This window comes from Oncorhynchus masou, chromosome 10 (genome assembly GCF_036934945.1).
Source record: "Oncorhynchus masou masou isolate Uvic2021 chromosome 10, UVic_Omas_1.1, whole genome shotgun sequence".
Lineage (NCBI taxonomy): Eukaryota > Metazoa > Chordata > Actinopteri > Salmoniformes > Salmonidae > Oncorhynchus > Oncorhynchus masou.
The window spans coordinates 863,279-879,946 of record NC_088221.1 but is presented as its reverse complement, the minus strand read 5'-3'; the positions used below and the strand labels follow the sequence as shown (position 1 = coordinate 879,946).

Genomic DNA, 16,668 nt, shown 5'->3' with positions numbered 1-16,668 from the left:
ACATGCCACCAGAGGTCTCGTCACAGTCCAAGTCCAGAACAGACCCCCTGGAGGTGCACAGTACTACATAGAGCCATCACTACATAGAACTCTATTCCACATCAGTTTACTGATGCAATAGAATCTGCTTTAAAAAGCAGGTAAATATACATCTTATGGAATTGCGTGGACTGTGAAGCAACATAAACATAGGTGCAGACACACACACGATAACAGATGCACTATACACACACACGATAACAGATGCACTATACACACACACACACACGTACTGTGGCAGAACCGGGGGTTTGATCTAGACGTTTACACAGATCAGACAAGTGTGATACATTGGTTAATGGTGTTTATTTAAAACAAAACAGAAAAAGGTCTTCCCCAGGAGCCTTTCACTACCTCCACCCTTCCTGGCAGCTTTATCCTGGAACCAGACATCTGCCAGGGCATTTCTAACCCATCAGCATATTTGTTTTTCCTAGAAGGCCCCCACACCTGCCCATTTTTCCATTGAGGCCCCATTATTAGCCAAATAATAATTCAGTGCAAAACCCTCAATTGAGACAAGCCCACTGGGTTAAAGATAGACCAGCCCATCTGGCATTTTCCCGAACTGTCCGTTTCTGGCTAATACTGAAAGCTAACCTTTCAAGGTGCACACACATAAGGGGCCACAGTTATCAGCAACATATAAAGGCTCACACTCTCGCCTGGGATTAGAAAATCTACTTGTCTCCTGAATTGAAATGGAAGTGACCCCAAAACCAAATGGCTGTCTGTATCAAATGAAACAAATTGTACTTGTTATTTAGTCCATTCGTGATGAAAACGACAGATAACATTACAGATATAAAGGTGTAGTACCCTGGGGTCAAAGTGCAACAAAAATAAGCAAAAGGCAAAGGAATATTTCATGTATACATCAATAAGAATGCATAACACATTACTAAAAGTAACAGCTGCTTTCAGAATCATTTAAAAGATAGAATAAGAGCACAGGTGATTTGGCACAAATAAGAATAATAGGCACCACCAGGTATATCCATGAAATAAGTTAGTTAATGCTGCACTTGGGAATTAAAAAGAGACAACTTGACTGATCTGTTTCTTCCCAAGTGCACACTCACTAGCCTGGCCGACGCAGACCTCATGGTACACAGCGAGGGAGAGTTGTACCCCACTGTTCTGGACAGGAGTTTGCTTGTTCATACAACATTAGCTCAGAAATAGAGTGAGCTTCTATTTCTAGTTTGGATTTGAAAATCCATCAGTTGTAATGGAAGGGGGCTGTCCATGTGGGTGTTTGAGTGAGAAAGGAGAACCAAACAGTAAAAGCAACAGAAATGAAGGTGGCTGTGCATCGTGCCGACGCCAAACAGCCTCCCCGGACTCTGAAGTTAGGAGGACTTCGAGTCCGGAATCAGCCAGACCACACACCCTTTCTTAACCATACTACACAACCCTTTCACAGCTTTCAAACATCTAAAAAGGGATTCAATCCCCCTACTAATCTACACAACCTGATCCACATGTTCAAAGTGAAATGTGTATTTGATTTTTTACCTAAATTAAAACATTTACACCTCAGAGTTGAGTGATGGTTTGATGAGCATGACAACAAATGTAAATCATACGCCAGTCTTCTCAGTCACAACATCTCAACCAAATGAACACCGATGGGTGATTCTGGAGCGGCGCCTGAGGCAATGTTTTCCACCACTACCAACAAAACACCAAAAATAATGGATGTCTCATCCCTGCAATAGAGATCAAGACACTTGCAAAATCTATGCCAAGGCGCATTGAAGCTGTTCTGGCTCATAGTGGCCCAATAACCTGTATATCCATTGTTTTGTCAAAATTGCTCCAGCTCAGTCAATTTTGTAGGTGTTCATTGATTGACTTAAGACTGGACCACGCAATCTCTTGGAAAGCCATTATGGTGTATTGTCGCACAGAAAAATTAAACTCTATCCCAGGGTTAGGTATTCAGTAGACTGAGGCAGGTTTTACTCCATTTGTATTTTTTTATTTGTTTAACAAACAAAGCATTTGTGTTTAGTGAGTCTGCCAGATCAGAGGCAGTAGGGATGACTAGTGATGTTCTCTTAATAAGTGTGCGAATTAGACCATTTTCTGTCCTGCTAAGCATTCAAAATGTAACGAGTACTTTTGGGTGTTAGGGAAAATGCATAGGGTAAAAAGTACATCATTTTCTTTGGGAATGTAGTGAAGTAAAAACTTTAAATAGTAAAGTAAAGATACTTTAAAGTATTTTCACACCACTGGAATTGAGCATTCGTGGACACAAAATGCTTTGAGCGTAAACATTACCAATGATGTAAATAAGGGCATGGCATTCTCATCGAAGAGGGGTTTCTGGGCCACAGAGCATCATACTGTTTCCAAAACAGCTGCCATCTCCTTGAATTGGCTGTAGAAGTTCTGCAAAGAGAGTAGGAAAAGTCACTCAGTAAATAGAAAAGATCGTAATTTGTTCAGAATGTTTTTTCTGATGCAATGTTTCCCTCTCACTCACACACACAGAACAGGCCCGGTTTCCAACAGAGCAGGATCCACAAGTGTTGGGGTAAACTGCCTAAGGTATTTTACTTAGAGTAAAGGACGGTTGTACAGTAGCAACATATAAGCAAACCCTTCAATCATCTCAAACATCACTCATCCATTGCTTTTAGATGAAGAATAAACTGACCTGGAATTGTGCAATGGTCATTTCAAAGGACCGTTGGGAGATCTGTCCAGAGGTGTCTGCGATCTTCAACAGGAGGGAGACGTGGGGGGAGTTGAGAGAGCGACAGGTGTCCGAGCTCACCGCCATGCCCAGCTTCCACTGCATGTCCACCAGCTAGACAGGCACACCAATGGTTAAATGAACAGCTCACTTGCAACTACAGATGGCAAAGCATTTACAGTATATTTAAAACGTTTGTTTTTTTAAGTATTCAGACCCCCTCTCACACTGGAGTCCTACAGTCAGCGGGTTAATCAATTTAATGAAGCTACATTTCTAACAGTATAAACAGCACAACAAATACAATAATAATCAATCTCAGTCAGTGCTATCAAAAAAAGGTTTGAAAGTTTCTAGTACAGCCAATATTTGGATTTGGAGTCCCACAGGGCAGTGCAAAATTGGCCCAGGGTCGTCCGGATTTAGCGAGCGTCGGCCGTCATTGTAAATAAGAGTTTGTTCTTAACTGACTTGCCTAGTTATTTATAAATACATGTATATTTTTTAACACCTACAGTAAACAGGACTGTGGGAGCTATAGGCCTATGTCATTTAAATAAAAACCTTGAACCCACCTGTCCCTGACTTCTGTAAATGTGTATTTTACACTCCAGCAGTGGCCTTACATTGAGATAAATTTCATAAAAGACAAACTTTTAGCATTTCTTCCTCAAAGCGCCATGGTCTGCTGCACCATATGCATTTTAACAGTAGAATAGCCGGGAATCGAGTAGCCTACCAATAACCGCCAGTCTAATAAATCAATGTAATAAACACAATCACAAATAAATCCATTAACATTTTGTTGAGTTCATATAAAACATGGTACTAAGACAATTTATTTCAAAATAACAGAACAGCATGTTTTGTTAATTTAGCAGACATCACATGCTTATTTATATTCCCCAGACCTTTACAACAATGAATGACGGATTATAACAGAATCCAATAAAATGATCATTAGCAAATATCGATTTGGGGACTATCATCAGTGGGCATGGAGCTATGGTTATTCTAGGAAAACATTTTGAAAGGGTGACCATCTGTAAAACATCGTGTTGTTTGGCAAAACAAGGTTCATTAAAAACCTTGGAATATGCTCTTTCGGATAGGGTATAGCAATCAAAATGTTTGGTCAGCATGGACCGCTGTAGGATTATGTGGAAAAGTAAGCAAGCGCTAACAAGCTTGATAAGATGCCAACAAAAACTCCTGCTGGTGGTCAAACTAGTATTAATGGCAACAATGATATGATGCAACTTTTAAATAAGGACACACTGTAGATAACACGGCATTCAATCATTGATCAACTTGTGCAGTGTGACTGCCTTGCAGACGCTCTGGAAAGTGACTTCAGTCTTGTGGAAGACTATGATTGGTTAATAAGCTGAATTAGGTGTATTATACTGTAGCTTTGTCTGGGGCAAAAGCCTGCACTCACACTTGCCCTTTGTGGGTACAATTCCCCAACCTTAATTAGGAGAATCCAGTACCCAATTCCATAACTTCTGGCCACTTCAAGTGCTGCATACTTCCTTGCCCTCTATAATTTCTAAACCATATCAAACCATTTCAAATATACACAAGTACCTATGGCGTAGGAGCTAGCCTGGTGGTCCATAGGACTTGGCTATACAGCAAAGATCGATATGGGACCAAGCTAAGAAAGAGCAAGGAGTTGACCTGGAATTAGGCAAGAGAAGAAACCATTTGTTTTGGTGGGCTCCAGTAGCCGGGTGTAGGCCTACCTGTCCGATGCTAAGCATGGCTTGGGACTCTTGATGCGTGTTGACTTGGGCACCCTGATCACTCCATAGCCGATGGAGCACCTGAAGGGCAGCTTTGGACCACTTACTGCTGCCCTCTCCCAGCCTAGCTACCAGTACATCAGCAGAGAGGTTGTTCTTTTCAGTCGACCTGTTAAACATACAACACGTGTTTATTTAACACAGACGTCTGAACCCAGTCAACATATACAGTGCATTTCGACCCCTTCCCCATTTTGTTACGTTACAGCCTCATTCTAAAATTCTCAGAAATCTACACACGATACCCCATAATGACAAATCAAAAATAGGTTTATAGATTTTTTTTTTACACATTTAGAAAATATTTACTGAAATATCACATTAACATAAAGTAGTCAGAACCTTTCAGTACTTTGGCAGCGATTATAAACTTCAGTCTTCTTGGGTATGACTACACGCTTGGCATACCTGTATTTGGGGAGCTTCTCCCATTCTTCTCAAGCTCTGTCAAGTTAGATGGGGAACGTCGCTGAAAAAGCTACTTTCAAGTCTCTCCAGAGATGTTCGATCGGGTTCAAGTCTGGGCTTTGGCTGGGCCACAAGGACATTTAGACTTGTCCCGAAGCCACTCCTGTGTTGTCTTGGCTGTGTGCTTAGGGTCATTGTCCTGTTGGAAGGTGAACATTCGCCCCAGTCTGAAGTCCTGAGCTCTCTGGAGCAGGTTTTCATCAAGGATCTCTGTACTTTGCTACGTTCAGCTTTCCCTTGATCCTGACTAATCTCCCAGTCCATGAAAAACATCCCCACAGCATGATGCTCCCACCACCATGCTTCACAGCAGGTATGGTGCCAGGTTTCCTCCAGACGTGACACTTGGCATTTAGGCCAAAGAGTTCAATCTTGGTTTCATCAGACCAGAGAATCTTGTTTCTCAGGTCTGAGAGTCCTTTTGCAAACTCCAAGCGGGCTGTCATGTGCCTTTTACTGAGGAGTGGCTTCCGTCTGGCCACTCTACCATAAAGGCCTGAATGGTGGAGTGCTGCTGAGATGGGAGAACCTTCCAGAAGGACAACCATCTCCACAGAATACACTCTCTCTGTCAGAGTGACCATAGGGTTCTAGGTCACCTCCCTGACCAAGGCCCTTCTACCCGATTGCTCAGTTTGGCCGGGAGGCCAGCTCTAGGAAGGGTCTTGGTGGTCCCAAACTTCTTCCATTTAAGAATGATGGAGGCCACTGGGTTCTTGAGGGACCTTCAATGCTGCAGAAATGTTGTGGTACCCTTCCCCAAATCTGTACCTCGACACAATCCTGTCTCGGTGCTCTACAGACAATTTCTTCGACCACATGGCTTGGATTTTGCTCTGACATGCCCTGTCAACCATGGGCCCTTGTATAGACAGGTGTGTGCATTTCCAAATCATGTCCAATCAACTGAATTTACCACAGGTGGACTCCAATCAAGTTGTAGAAACATCAAGGATTATCAATGGAAACAGGATGCACCAGAGCTCAATTTCGAGTCTCATAGCAAAGGGTCTGAAAACGTATGTAAATGTTTATTTTATTATTTTTTAAATACATTTGCAAAAGAATGATACAAATCTGTTCCCGCTTTGTCATTATGGGAAATTGTGTGTCGACAGATAAAAATGACATTTCCTCATCAATTTTAAAATATAGCTGTAACGTAACAAAAATGTGTAAAAGTCAAGGGGTCTCTATACTTTCCAAATGCATTTAAACCCACAACTCACCCACCATGGAATATCCTTATGACTCTCCAAATACATAAAACCAATTACTTTAGTAACAAATCATAGCCATGGCCCTGAAGCCACTACCCCACCACTGGTTCCTGACCTATCCCAAAGGGGAGCAAACAAAATCCATGTGCTGAACGCTGGATAGATATATATATATATATTTTGCAACTTGCCGATGAGTGGTTGCGGATCACAAACAGCTACAATACCTGAACGTTAAGAAGAGAAATTGGACAACCTCCTGTAGAGCCTCTTGGTCAAGTCGGATCCCAGCTCTTTGAAACTTCTGTACAGAAAAAGGAAGAAAACATGTCACAACATCAGATCATGTAAATATGGTTAAGTTTCGGGAGAGAAAGGACAGTGGAAATGTGTTGACTTACATCAGAGATTTCAGCAGAATCCACTCCCCTGACCTGTCCTTGGAGATGACTCAGAATCTGCTGACACTGCATGAGGAGATTACCAGAACCACATCCTCAATAACAACAATTCCTGAAATGGTGACTGATGACTGCTGCATCGATGCACTCTCTAATACAAAAGTATTGTATTTCAATACATCCGACTGTGACTGGTCGGTCGCTATATCGATGCACTCTAATACATAGGACTATGGTCTACCGACCACTATTGGGATATTTGGTCCAAATGTTTTTTTCGTTTCTGTCAATAGTGATGCAGCTGAACAAGTGTAGTCGGTGCCAGTATAGATGTATAGACCAAACCTGTCATAATTTGAAATAAAAGCATGCACATATAGAGAAATAAAGACACACGTGAATTGATGAATGAATGCCAGGGCATACTAATTGAGTGTATGTAAACTTCTGACCCACTGGGAATGTGATGAAAGAAATAAAAGCTGAAATAAATCACTCTACTATTATTCTGACATTTCACATTCATAAAATAAATTGGTGATCCTATCTGACCTAAGACGGGGAATTTTTACAAGGATAAAATCTCAGGATTGTGAAAAACTGAGTTTAAATGTATTTGGCTAAGATGAATGTAAACTTCAACTGTATATATATATATATATATATATATATATATATATATATATATATATATATATATATGAGAGAGGAGTTATGCCAATGCGGTTGAACGTTCTGAGAGTGACAATTTATCCTCCATAGCCGTTGTTAAGTGATAATTAATCCTTCTGTGTTGTTCTGTTTCTGTTCTTCAACCTATGAAGAATTCCAGTGACACGACAACACATTAAAGCCTTGGATACCCATTATCCCGAATGCTAATCAATAAAAACGTCTTGAATTCATTTGCTCTGTTTTGCTTGTTTACAGCGGGTCATTTCATAGAAGGGATCCAGTTTGTCAAATTTACATCAGATTTGACTTTTAGTAGCAGGTTAGGAGTTCGGTTAAGGTTTGGAAAAGGTTTAGCTAAACACAAAATATAAACTTTTGATGTTAATTTGATAAAAGCTGGAAACCCTTCGAGCCTTGACCCTGTCTCCTGTCAGAGTTGCTCTCGTGTTATGACGTCGCCAACATTTTGAGAATGAAGTTCTATATGGGCGCGTACTTGGTGGCCTGGCCGAACTCTGAGTATACAAAACATTAAGAACACCAGCACTTTCCATGACAGACTGACCAGGTAAAAGCTATGATCCCAGATTGATGTCACTTATTAATTCCCCTTCATATCAGTGGAGACGAAAGGGAGGAGACAGGTTCAAGAAGGATTTTTAAGCCTTGAGACATGGATTGTGTATGTTTGCCATTCAGAGGGTGAATGGGTAAGGCAACAAAAATGTAAGTTCCTTTGAACAGGGTATGATAGTAGGTTCCAGCTGTATCAGTTTGTGTCAAGAACTGCAACGCTGCTGGTTTTTTTATGTGCAGCAGTTGCATCAAGAATAATCCATCACTCAAAATCCCTGTGGGAAGCATTGGAATCAACAGCATCACTGTGGGACGCTTTTGATAACTGGTGGAGTCCCTGACGAATTGAGGCTGTTCTGAGGGCAACTCAATACCAGAAAGGTGTTTTTAAAAAGGAATGGTATTCTCAGTGTATATGGCTCTGGATTGGCCTATCACTCCAATCAGTAGTAATCAGAAAAATACGTGGTACTATTTCAAGAGAAAAGACAGATACAGGACGTCCTTACTGTTTCTGCCAATAAATCTGGTGGGAGTCTTCCAATGTCTTCCACAGTTTTGTCAACGCCTAAAAACCACATAAATGGATTAGTAAGTAGAAAAATAAAGAAAATGGCTAGCCCATTAGCTACTTAGCCAAGTCAGTGAACTACCGTTACCTAGCTATTGGGTATCTTCCCATGTATTCATTAGTTGGATCCTTCACATATACATACAAATTATATACTATTTGCATTTGTTCTTTTGTTGGATTCGATTATTTATGCACATCGCAAAGTCAGTTAACACTGTTTCCTATGGAAAGTATTCATATCAACTACAAAAATAGTAACGTTAGCAGTTGACAGCAGATAAACGGGGAAACCTTTGGCTTGGCTGTGTTTAACGTCGTTACATTGCTATTAGCTAACCGTTAGCTAGCTATGTTACCGTTTCATATTATGTTGAAATACTGCACCCACTTGGCGATGAATCCAACCCCGGCATCTCTGATCGCAAGCAGGGGTGGAAAACAGAGGTTCAGGGTAGATAGGCAACAAAGAGGTCACCACAGTAAAATCACAGATAGAACAATGGAACCGGATGTGTAAATGTGAAGCATCCGGTCGGCGGTTCCACTCACTACCAAATATGGTTATTAGAGAAAGCCCATTGGCCGGCATTGGGAGAAGGTGGGTTTGGCCGACATTTTGTACATTTCTCTCATCGATGAAACATTTAATGTCATACAGAATTACACTTTGGAAACAGAAATGTAACAGAATGGACTTCGTTTTGTATACTTTAACCTTTTCCAAAGTTTCTAAAAACGGTGTTGTTTAGAAGGATTGCAAGCGTAAATTTAGTTATTGCACTCGCGCACTTTATGCAGTGAGCGTTCTTTTCTTCTATGGTATATAAAGGCGTTCGCAACAATTAAAATGTGCTTTCTGACACCTACTGTGCGGGGGGTAATACGGATCCCAAAAATAGAGAAAACATTTTGGTCAAATTGAAATATCATACTAACTACCATAAAAATAAATCAACCAAACAAAATTGACCTGCTTTTCTGTAAAAACCTCATTTTAGTCAGGTCCCAACAAAGCCTCAGCCTCCTGTGAGGGCATGAAGTCTTGGAGCCCCAAAAAAACGTATCTGCTGCAGATATGATATCCAGCTTCATTGACTTCTAAGACACTTGTGCTGTACAATTAATCACTGTGGCTTTAAATCCACCTGAATGTATCCAGATCACCCGATTGCCTTAACACCATCAACTGGCTGCAAAGCATCCACCGCCATATTTTCAACACTTGCCTCTTTCCCTTTCGACTCTTCACCGCCTCCACATAAGAGATCCACTGCGCAGCCCTGATTTTTGACACCTCAACCTCCTTCACCCTAATAGGACACTCAAGGAAGTCCGGAGTATGAACCCCACCACAGTTGCAACATTTTCCATTTACAGATTCTTCAATATTATTACTTCTCCAGTCTGCAAATATTTGACACGTGACCATATCCTTTAAAATTTCCACACTGTAATGGTTTGGACATAAAAGCTCTCACTGCATACCTCACATATCCAAGCTTCCCATATTCAGGTGGTTTCCTCAAACAATAGACAGGCTTTTCTCCTTCCTTCCAATTACAATGTAGGTCAGGTGATGTGCACTGACCACTCCTGGGATTTTCTGACGAAGGTACTCATCACCTACAGTACCAGTCAAAAGTTTGGACACATTCTTTCAAGGGTTTCTTTATATTTACTATTTTCTCCATTGTAGAATAATAGTGAAGACATAAAAACTATGAAACATATGGAATCATGTCGTAACCAAAAAAAGGTGTTATATAAATCAAAAATATATTTTAGATTATTCAAAGTAGCCACCCTTTACCCTGATGACAGCTTTGCACACTTCACATTCTCTCAACCAGCTTCATGAGAAATGTTTTTCCAACAGTCTTGAAGGAGTTCCCACATACTCAGCACTTATTGGCTGCTTTTCCGTCACTCTGCGGTTTAACTCATCCCAAACAATCTCAATTGGGTTGAGGTCGGGTGATTGTGGGAGCCAGGTCATCTGATGCAGCACTACATCACTCTCCTTCTTGGTCAAATAGCCCTGACACAGCTTGATAGTATGTTAGGTCATTGTCCTGTTGAAAAACAAACGTTAGTGGGACTAAGCTCAAACCAGATGGGATAGCGTATTGCTGCAGAATGCTGTGGTAGCCATGCTGGTTAAGTCTGCCTTGAATTCTAAATAAATCACAGATAATGTCACCAGCAAAGCACCCGAACACTTCCTCCTTCATGCTTCACGGGGGAAGCCATACATGCAGAGATCCGTTCACCTACTCTGTGTCTCACTGTTACTTGAACTCTGTGAAGCATTTATTTGGGCTGCGATTTCTGAGGCTGGTAACTCCTAATGAACTTATCCTCTGCAGCAGAGGTAACTCTGGGTCTTCCTTTCCTGTGGCGGTCCTCGTGAGAGCCAGTTTCAACATAGAGCTTGATGGTTTTTGCGACAGCGCTTGAAGAAACCTTCAAAATTCTTGACATTTTCCATATTGACTCACCTTCATGTCTTAAAGTAATGATGTACTGTCATTTCTCATTGCTTATTTGAGCTGTTCTTGCCATAATATGGACTTGGTCTTTCACCAAATAGGGCCATCTTCTGTATACCACCCCTACCTTGTTACAACACAACTGATAGGCTCAAACGCATTAAGGAAAGAAATTCCACAAATTAACTTTTAACAAGGCACACCTGTTAATTGAAATCCATTCCAGGTTACTACCTCATGAAGCTGGTTGAGAGAATGCCAAGAGTGTGAAAAGCTGCCATGAAGGCAAAAGGTGGCTACTTTGAAGAATCGCAAACAAATGTACATTTGTTTAACACTTTATTGGTTACTTCATGATTCCATATGTGTTATTGCATAGTTTTGATGTCTTCACTATTATTCTACAATGTAGAAAATAGTAAAAAATAAAGAAAAGCCCTTGAAAGAGTAGGTTTGTAGGTTTGTAGGTTTGTCCAAACTTTTGGCTGGTACTGTATGTCCAGCGAGACTCCACCTTTACCTCCTTTGGCAGACGCACTGCTCCTGAGATCAATACAAGTTACTTCTGACGTGGACAATTTTTCCAGATCCAGTGCATACTTCTTCTGGTCTTCATCAACACAATTAACCAAAACAATGCCGCTTCTAGTCACCTTGATTGAATCCACCTTTCCCGATGCTTTCTTCACTGTCCTCAATATTACAAATGGATTTCCCAAATTCTCCTTGTCCAAAAAAAAAAAAATGCGTCCCAATAAGAAATGCAGTATTGGACTGCTCCTTGTCTTCTACAACTTTTGCTTGTTTTGTTCCATTCTTTGATTTTACTATTTTCCATTCATTATCACACACTTCACTTGCCACACTTTCTGATTCAAGCACAGTCACCGATCCTCATCCACAGATCAACCACGACCGTAGACGTTCTCTAATGAAAATATGCAAATAAATGCTAGAACGGGCCAATAGGATCTTACTAGCTCCTGCTTATGCCCACCTCCTTACTTGTTCTGCCCACTATGTTTCATTTGCTCCCATTGGTAACGACAGTCTCAGGATATATAGATATAAAAAACCTTTGGTAGATCATCTTCTGCTTCTAAGATATAATGGCGGTCCGCAAAACCAACGTTAAAGGTACATGCTGTCACCTACTGTGTTGGAGTGTGTGGTTAATCAAGGTTTACAACATTAGCTTCACATTTCTAAATCCTCCTACCTAACTCGGTACTTCTAGAGAAATAAAAAAAGCCTTCTAAGACCTCCATGACCCTACATGTCAGTCTTTCCTCCTCTTCAACATTCTTACAACGATATAACAGCTCCACCGTTTCATCAACACTCTAGACACAAACCATTCACATGCTTGCCAGATGTAGTGAGAGTTCAATGTACAATGACCTAGTCACAGTCATTCAAAAACCACCTCTTCCTTCCTAGTCTGACCTTTTGAATCTTGGTCCACCTTTCTTTGGAGGGCATATACATGCTGGCCCTTGGGTTCAGAGTCCCATCTCTTCTGCCACACAGCTATCAAAATGGCTCTGTTCTTAAATTTGGCCTCACCTCTACCCAATTGAACATGAATATCAATAATGAACAGAAATATAATAACGCAACATGTAAACTGTTGGTCCTTTAAATCTTGACCTGAAATAAAAGATCCCAGAAATGTTCCATATGCTCAAAAAACATATTTCTCTCAAATGTTGTGCACACATTTGTTTATATCCCTATTAGTGAGTGGGGCAGCAGGGTAGCCTAGTGGTTAGAGTGTTGGACTAGTAACCGAAAGGTTGCAAGTTCAAATCCCCAAGCTGACAAAGTACAAATCTGTCATTCTGCACCTGAACAGGCATTTAACCCACTGTTTCTAGGTCGTCATTGAAAATAAGAATTTGTTCTTAACTGACTTGCCTAGTAAAATAAATTGATTTTACTTTGCCAAGATAATCCATCCACCTGACACGTGTCGCATATCAAGAAGCTGATTAAACAGTATGATCATTACACAGTCTTGGGGATAGAAAAATTGCACTCTAAAATGTGCAGTTTTGTCACAACACAATGCCGCAGAGGGAGCGTGCAATTGGCATGTTGACTGCAGGAATGTCCACCAGAACAGTTGCCAGATAATTAAATATTAATTTCTCAACCATAAGCCACCTTCAATGTCATTTTAGAGAATGTGGCAGTATTTCCAACCCAGTCTCTCGATTCTCCATAATAACAGTAAATCCTCCAACCTCAGTAGATTCCAGAGTATTGCCCTGATGAAACTTGGAACAAGAGGCAATGTGGCTCCCCCGCATGGCCATTGTCAGACATCGCAGTCAGCCACTGTGCTGTTTTCATGATATTACAGATTTTTTAATTTTTTGTTTACATGATACATGTCTTACTTTATTTGATTAAAATGAGTCAATTAATTATGTATATTTATAAAGCACCATATGAGAGCCGAATTCACATGTTTGTTGAACACTTTTTTGGGCTCCCGAGTGGCGCAGCAGTCGAAGGCACTGCATCTCAGTGCTTATTTAAAATTATTATTTAACCTTTATTTTTCAACCAGGCAAGTCAGTGAAGTACAAATTGTTATTAACCCTAACCCTGGTTCGATCCTGGTCTGTATCAAAACCGGCCGTGATCGGGAGTCCCATAGGGTGAGTTTGTCCGGGTAGGCTGTCATGTTTTATGTGTCTTGTCTTTTTTCTCAACTGGTTATCTGGCAAACAGTCTATACTCTTGGCTGTCTCTTCTGCTGATGTGTGTGGGTCTGGAAGTGGTACTCTCTCCTACTCTTTTACTTTCGGCAGGGTTAATAGTTGCCTGGCGCCAGAACAAAATCGTTATCAATACCGCTACAAGGGTATGGGTTTTTGTGCTACAGGAACCAGTTTTTGTGTTTAAGCAATCGAGATAGTACCAAAATAAATGATCTAATGCCTCCTCGCAGCAAAATCTGCAGAGCTAGGAAGATTGTATCCCCTATATATTCAGTTGAAGTCGGAAGCTTACATTAAAAGTTGTTTTTCAACTACTCCACAAATTTCTTGTTAACAACTAGTTTTGGCAAGTCGGTTAGGACATCTACTTGTGCATGACACAGGTTATTTTTCCAAACATTGTTTACAGACAGATTATTTCACTTATAATTCACTGTATCACAATTCCAGTGGGTCAGAAGTTTACATACACTAAGTTGACTGTGCCTTTAAACAGCCTGGAAAATCCCCAAAAATGATGCCATGGCTTTAGAAGCTTCTGTTAGGCTAATTGACATCATTTGAGTCAATCGGAGATGTACCTGTGCATGTATTTGAAGGCCTACCTTCAAAGTCAGTGCCTCTTTGCTTGACATCATGGGAAAATCAAAAGAAATCAGACCTCAAAGAAATTTGTAGACTACCACAAGTCTGGTTCATCCTTGGGAGCAATTTCAAAACGCCTGAAGGTACCATGTTCATCTGTACAAGCAATAGTACACAAGTATAAACACCATGGGACCACGCAGCCATCATACCGCTCAGGAAGGAGATCTGTTCTGTCTCCTAGAGATTAATGTACTTTGGTACGAAAAGGGCAAATCAATCCCAGAACAACAGCAAAGGACCTTGTGAAGATGCTGGAGGAAACAGGTACAAAAGTATCTATTTCCACAGTAAACGAGTACTGTGGATAACACAGCCATCATACCGCTCAGGAAGGAGATCTGTTCTGTCTCCTAGAGATGAACATACATTGGTACGAAAAGGGCAAATCAATCTCAGAACAACATCAAAGGACCTTGTGAAGACGCTGGAGGAAACAGGTACGAAAGTATCTTTATCCACATTAAACGAGTCCTATATCGACATAACCTGAAAGGCTGCTCAGCAAGTCAGTGGATGTTGAACACATTTCTACCGGCAAATGAACACATTTCTAGAGGCAAATGTGTTAAATTATGGTGTAAAAGGGATCATCAACTTTGTGCAACTTCGTGGAAGGTCAGATCCGCATCATGGAACACGTCTTCCACATTGTTCATTATTTTCCATAGAACGCAGAGCCTCACGTTCATTATCCCTTACATATTATATGACATTTTACTGAAAAATTTAGAGGATGGCCCAACCTCTTTCTCTCTTGGGTGCATAGTCAATATTGGACCCAGTGTTGCCAACTCCTCAGTAAGGAAAGTAGCTATTGGCTGTACTAAAATTTGCTAGAAGTCGCTAAATGACATCACCTAATTTGCATCCTTGGTCATGTGCATGTAATTGTGATGGATGCTGTAAGAGAGAGGAATAACTATGTGGGAGAGACAAAAAGCGAGTAAAAAACACCCTAAATATGTTTAGAACTACAAATGAGCAAGCTGCAGAGAGTGGGACACACAGCGAATAAGAACCAGATATTTGAGGTCATACTCCTCCTCCTTCAGCACTTTATGGACCCCATTGTTAATCCCAGTCATAACAGAGGCATTGTCTGTCCCTATCCCCAGGAGTTTCTATTTTTTAAGACAACACTTCAAGGAAAGTCACAACAGCACGGGCTATAGATTTGGCATCTCCTCCCTCCAACTCAACAAGTCCCAGAAATGTTGATACAATTGTCTGCTTGGTGTCACTAAAGTACCTTATCACAACCCCCAGGTACTTAGAAACGCTTACATCCGTGGACTCATCGAGGAGGAGGCTGAAATGCTGGTCACCCACATCTGCGACCAACTTTTTCAGAAAGTATGGTGCTAGAACACCATTAATCATCTCCGTGCACTTTGTCCTGTGCATTTTGAAGTGGGTAGCAACAGTGGAGTCTGAGAAAGCAGCTCTACATGCTTCTCCAATGTGATCACATGCCAGCATGGAACAGTGTTCAGCGATAGCTAATGCCATGGTGGCCTCAGACTTTTTTGCAGAGTCCATTTTTTAACCATAAATGGCAGCTTGTTCTGGGTAGAACTGTTATAAGGCTTTGCCTTTTGAGTATGTTTTTGAGTTGTCATGTGTTTTTTTGCATCACTAAGTTTGGTGTAGAAATCAGCCTTACAATTACAGGCAGTATGCCTGTGTATCATCTCCAATAAACAGCTTCAACCAGCCTTTGAATTCAGGTTTTGATTCCCACTCCTTTCTGTATTTTTGAGTGCACAGTTTAGACTGACATGATGAGTTAGCCAGCTAGATTTATATTAGACAAAGAACATTTTACATTTACATCCCGCCCTGGTAAGCCAGGGTGGGATCAGCCAGCGGCGGCTTCCCGAATGCGCGATTCATTTGCAGACTGGACGCGGAGGGGTGAACATCTCCTGCTCTGACTGCAGCTGGGAGGGACTGCTGTGCGAGGACTGGGCCGCCTGTGAGTGCTTTGGATAGGGGGTGGGGCCCACGGCAGCACCCGCTGCTCGTTGAGGAGAGTAAGAACGATATGTCAGAGTCTCCAAAAGTCTCCAATAACACCAGAAAAAGTCGCTAGATTTGTCGCGGCAATTTTTTGAAAATGTGTCGCTAAACCTCAACTAAATCTTGTAATAAATCATGTGGAAATTGAGCAAGTTGAGATGACTAAACTCCTTTGAGTAACCCTAGATTGTAAACGGTCATGGTCAAGACATATTGATGCAGTAGTAGCTAAGATGGGGAGAATTCTGTCTATGATAAGTCACTGCTCTGCCATCTTAACAACACTATCAACAAGGCAGGTCCTACAGGCCCTAG

The 16,668-nt window shown here is 41.1% G+C and overlaps 1 protein-coding gene across 1 annotated transcript; it reads right to left on the bottom strand.

The window, feature by feature from the left end:
- Nucleotides 1–326: 326 nt before the first annotated feature.
- On the bottom strand, nucleotides 327–8,968 carry commd6 (COMM domain containing 6). The gene is made up of 7 exons (XM_064975639.1): nucleotides 8,857–8,968; nucleotides 8,404–8,462; nucleotides 6,644–6,709; nucleotides 6,470–6,546; nucleotides 4,495–4,663; nucleotides 2,708–2,860; nucleotides 327–2,439 (listed from the first exon to the last, which is right to left on the bottom strand). The coding sequence occupies exons 1-7, from the start codon at nucleotides 8,879–8,881 to the stop codon at nucleotides 2,389–2,391; spliced, it is 600 nt and encodes a 199-aa protein (XP_064831711.1). The 5' UTR covers nucleotides 8,882–8,968; the 3' UTR covers nucleotides 327–2,388.
- Between the last annotated feature and the right edge of the window lie 7,700 nt (nucleotides 8,969–16,668).

Excerpts from the sequence above, each read along its gene's own strand:
- commd6 (XM_064975639.1), bottom strand. The coding sequence starts at position 8,881 with ATGCCGGGGTTGGATTCATCGCCAA. Across the intron at positions 8,463-8,856 it reads GGGGTTGGATTCATCGCCAA|GCGTTGACAAAACTGTGGAA; the intron begins GTGGGTGCAGTA and ends TGTGGTTTTTAG. Across the intron at positions 6,547-6,643 it reads ATTCTGCTGAAATCTCTGAT|AAGTTTCAAAGAGCTGGGAT; the intron begins GTAAGTCAACAC and ends TTTTCTGTACAG.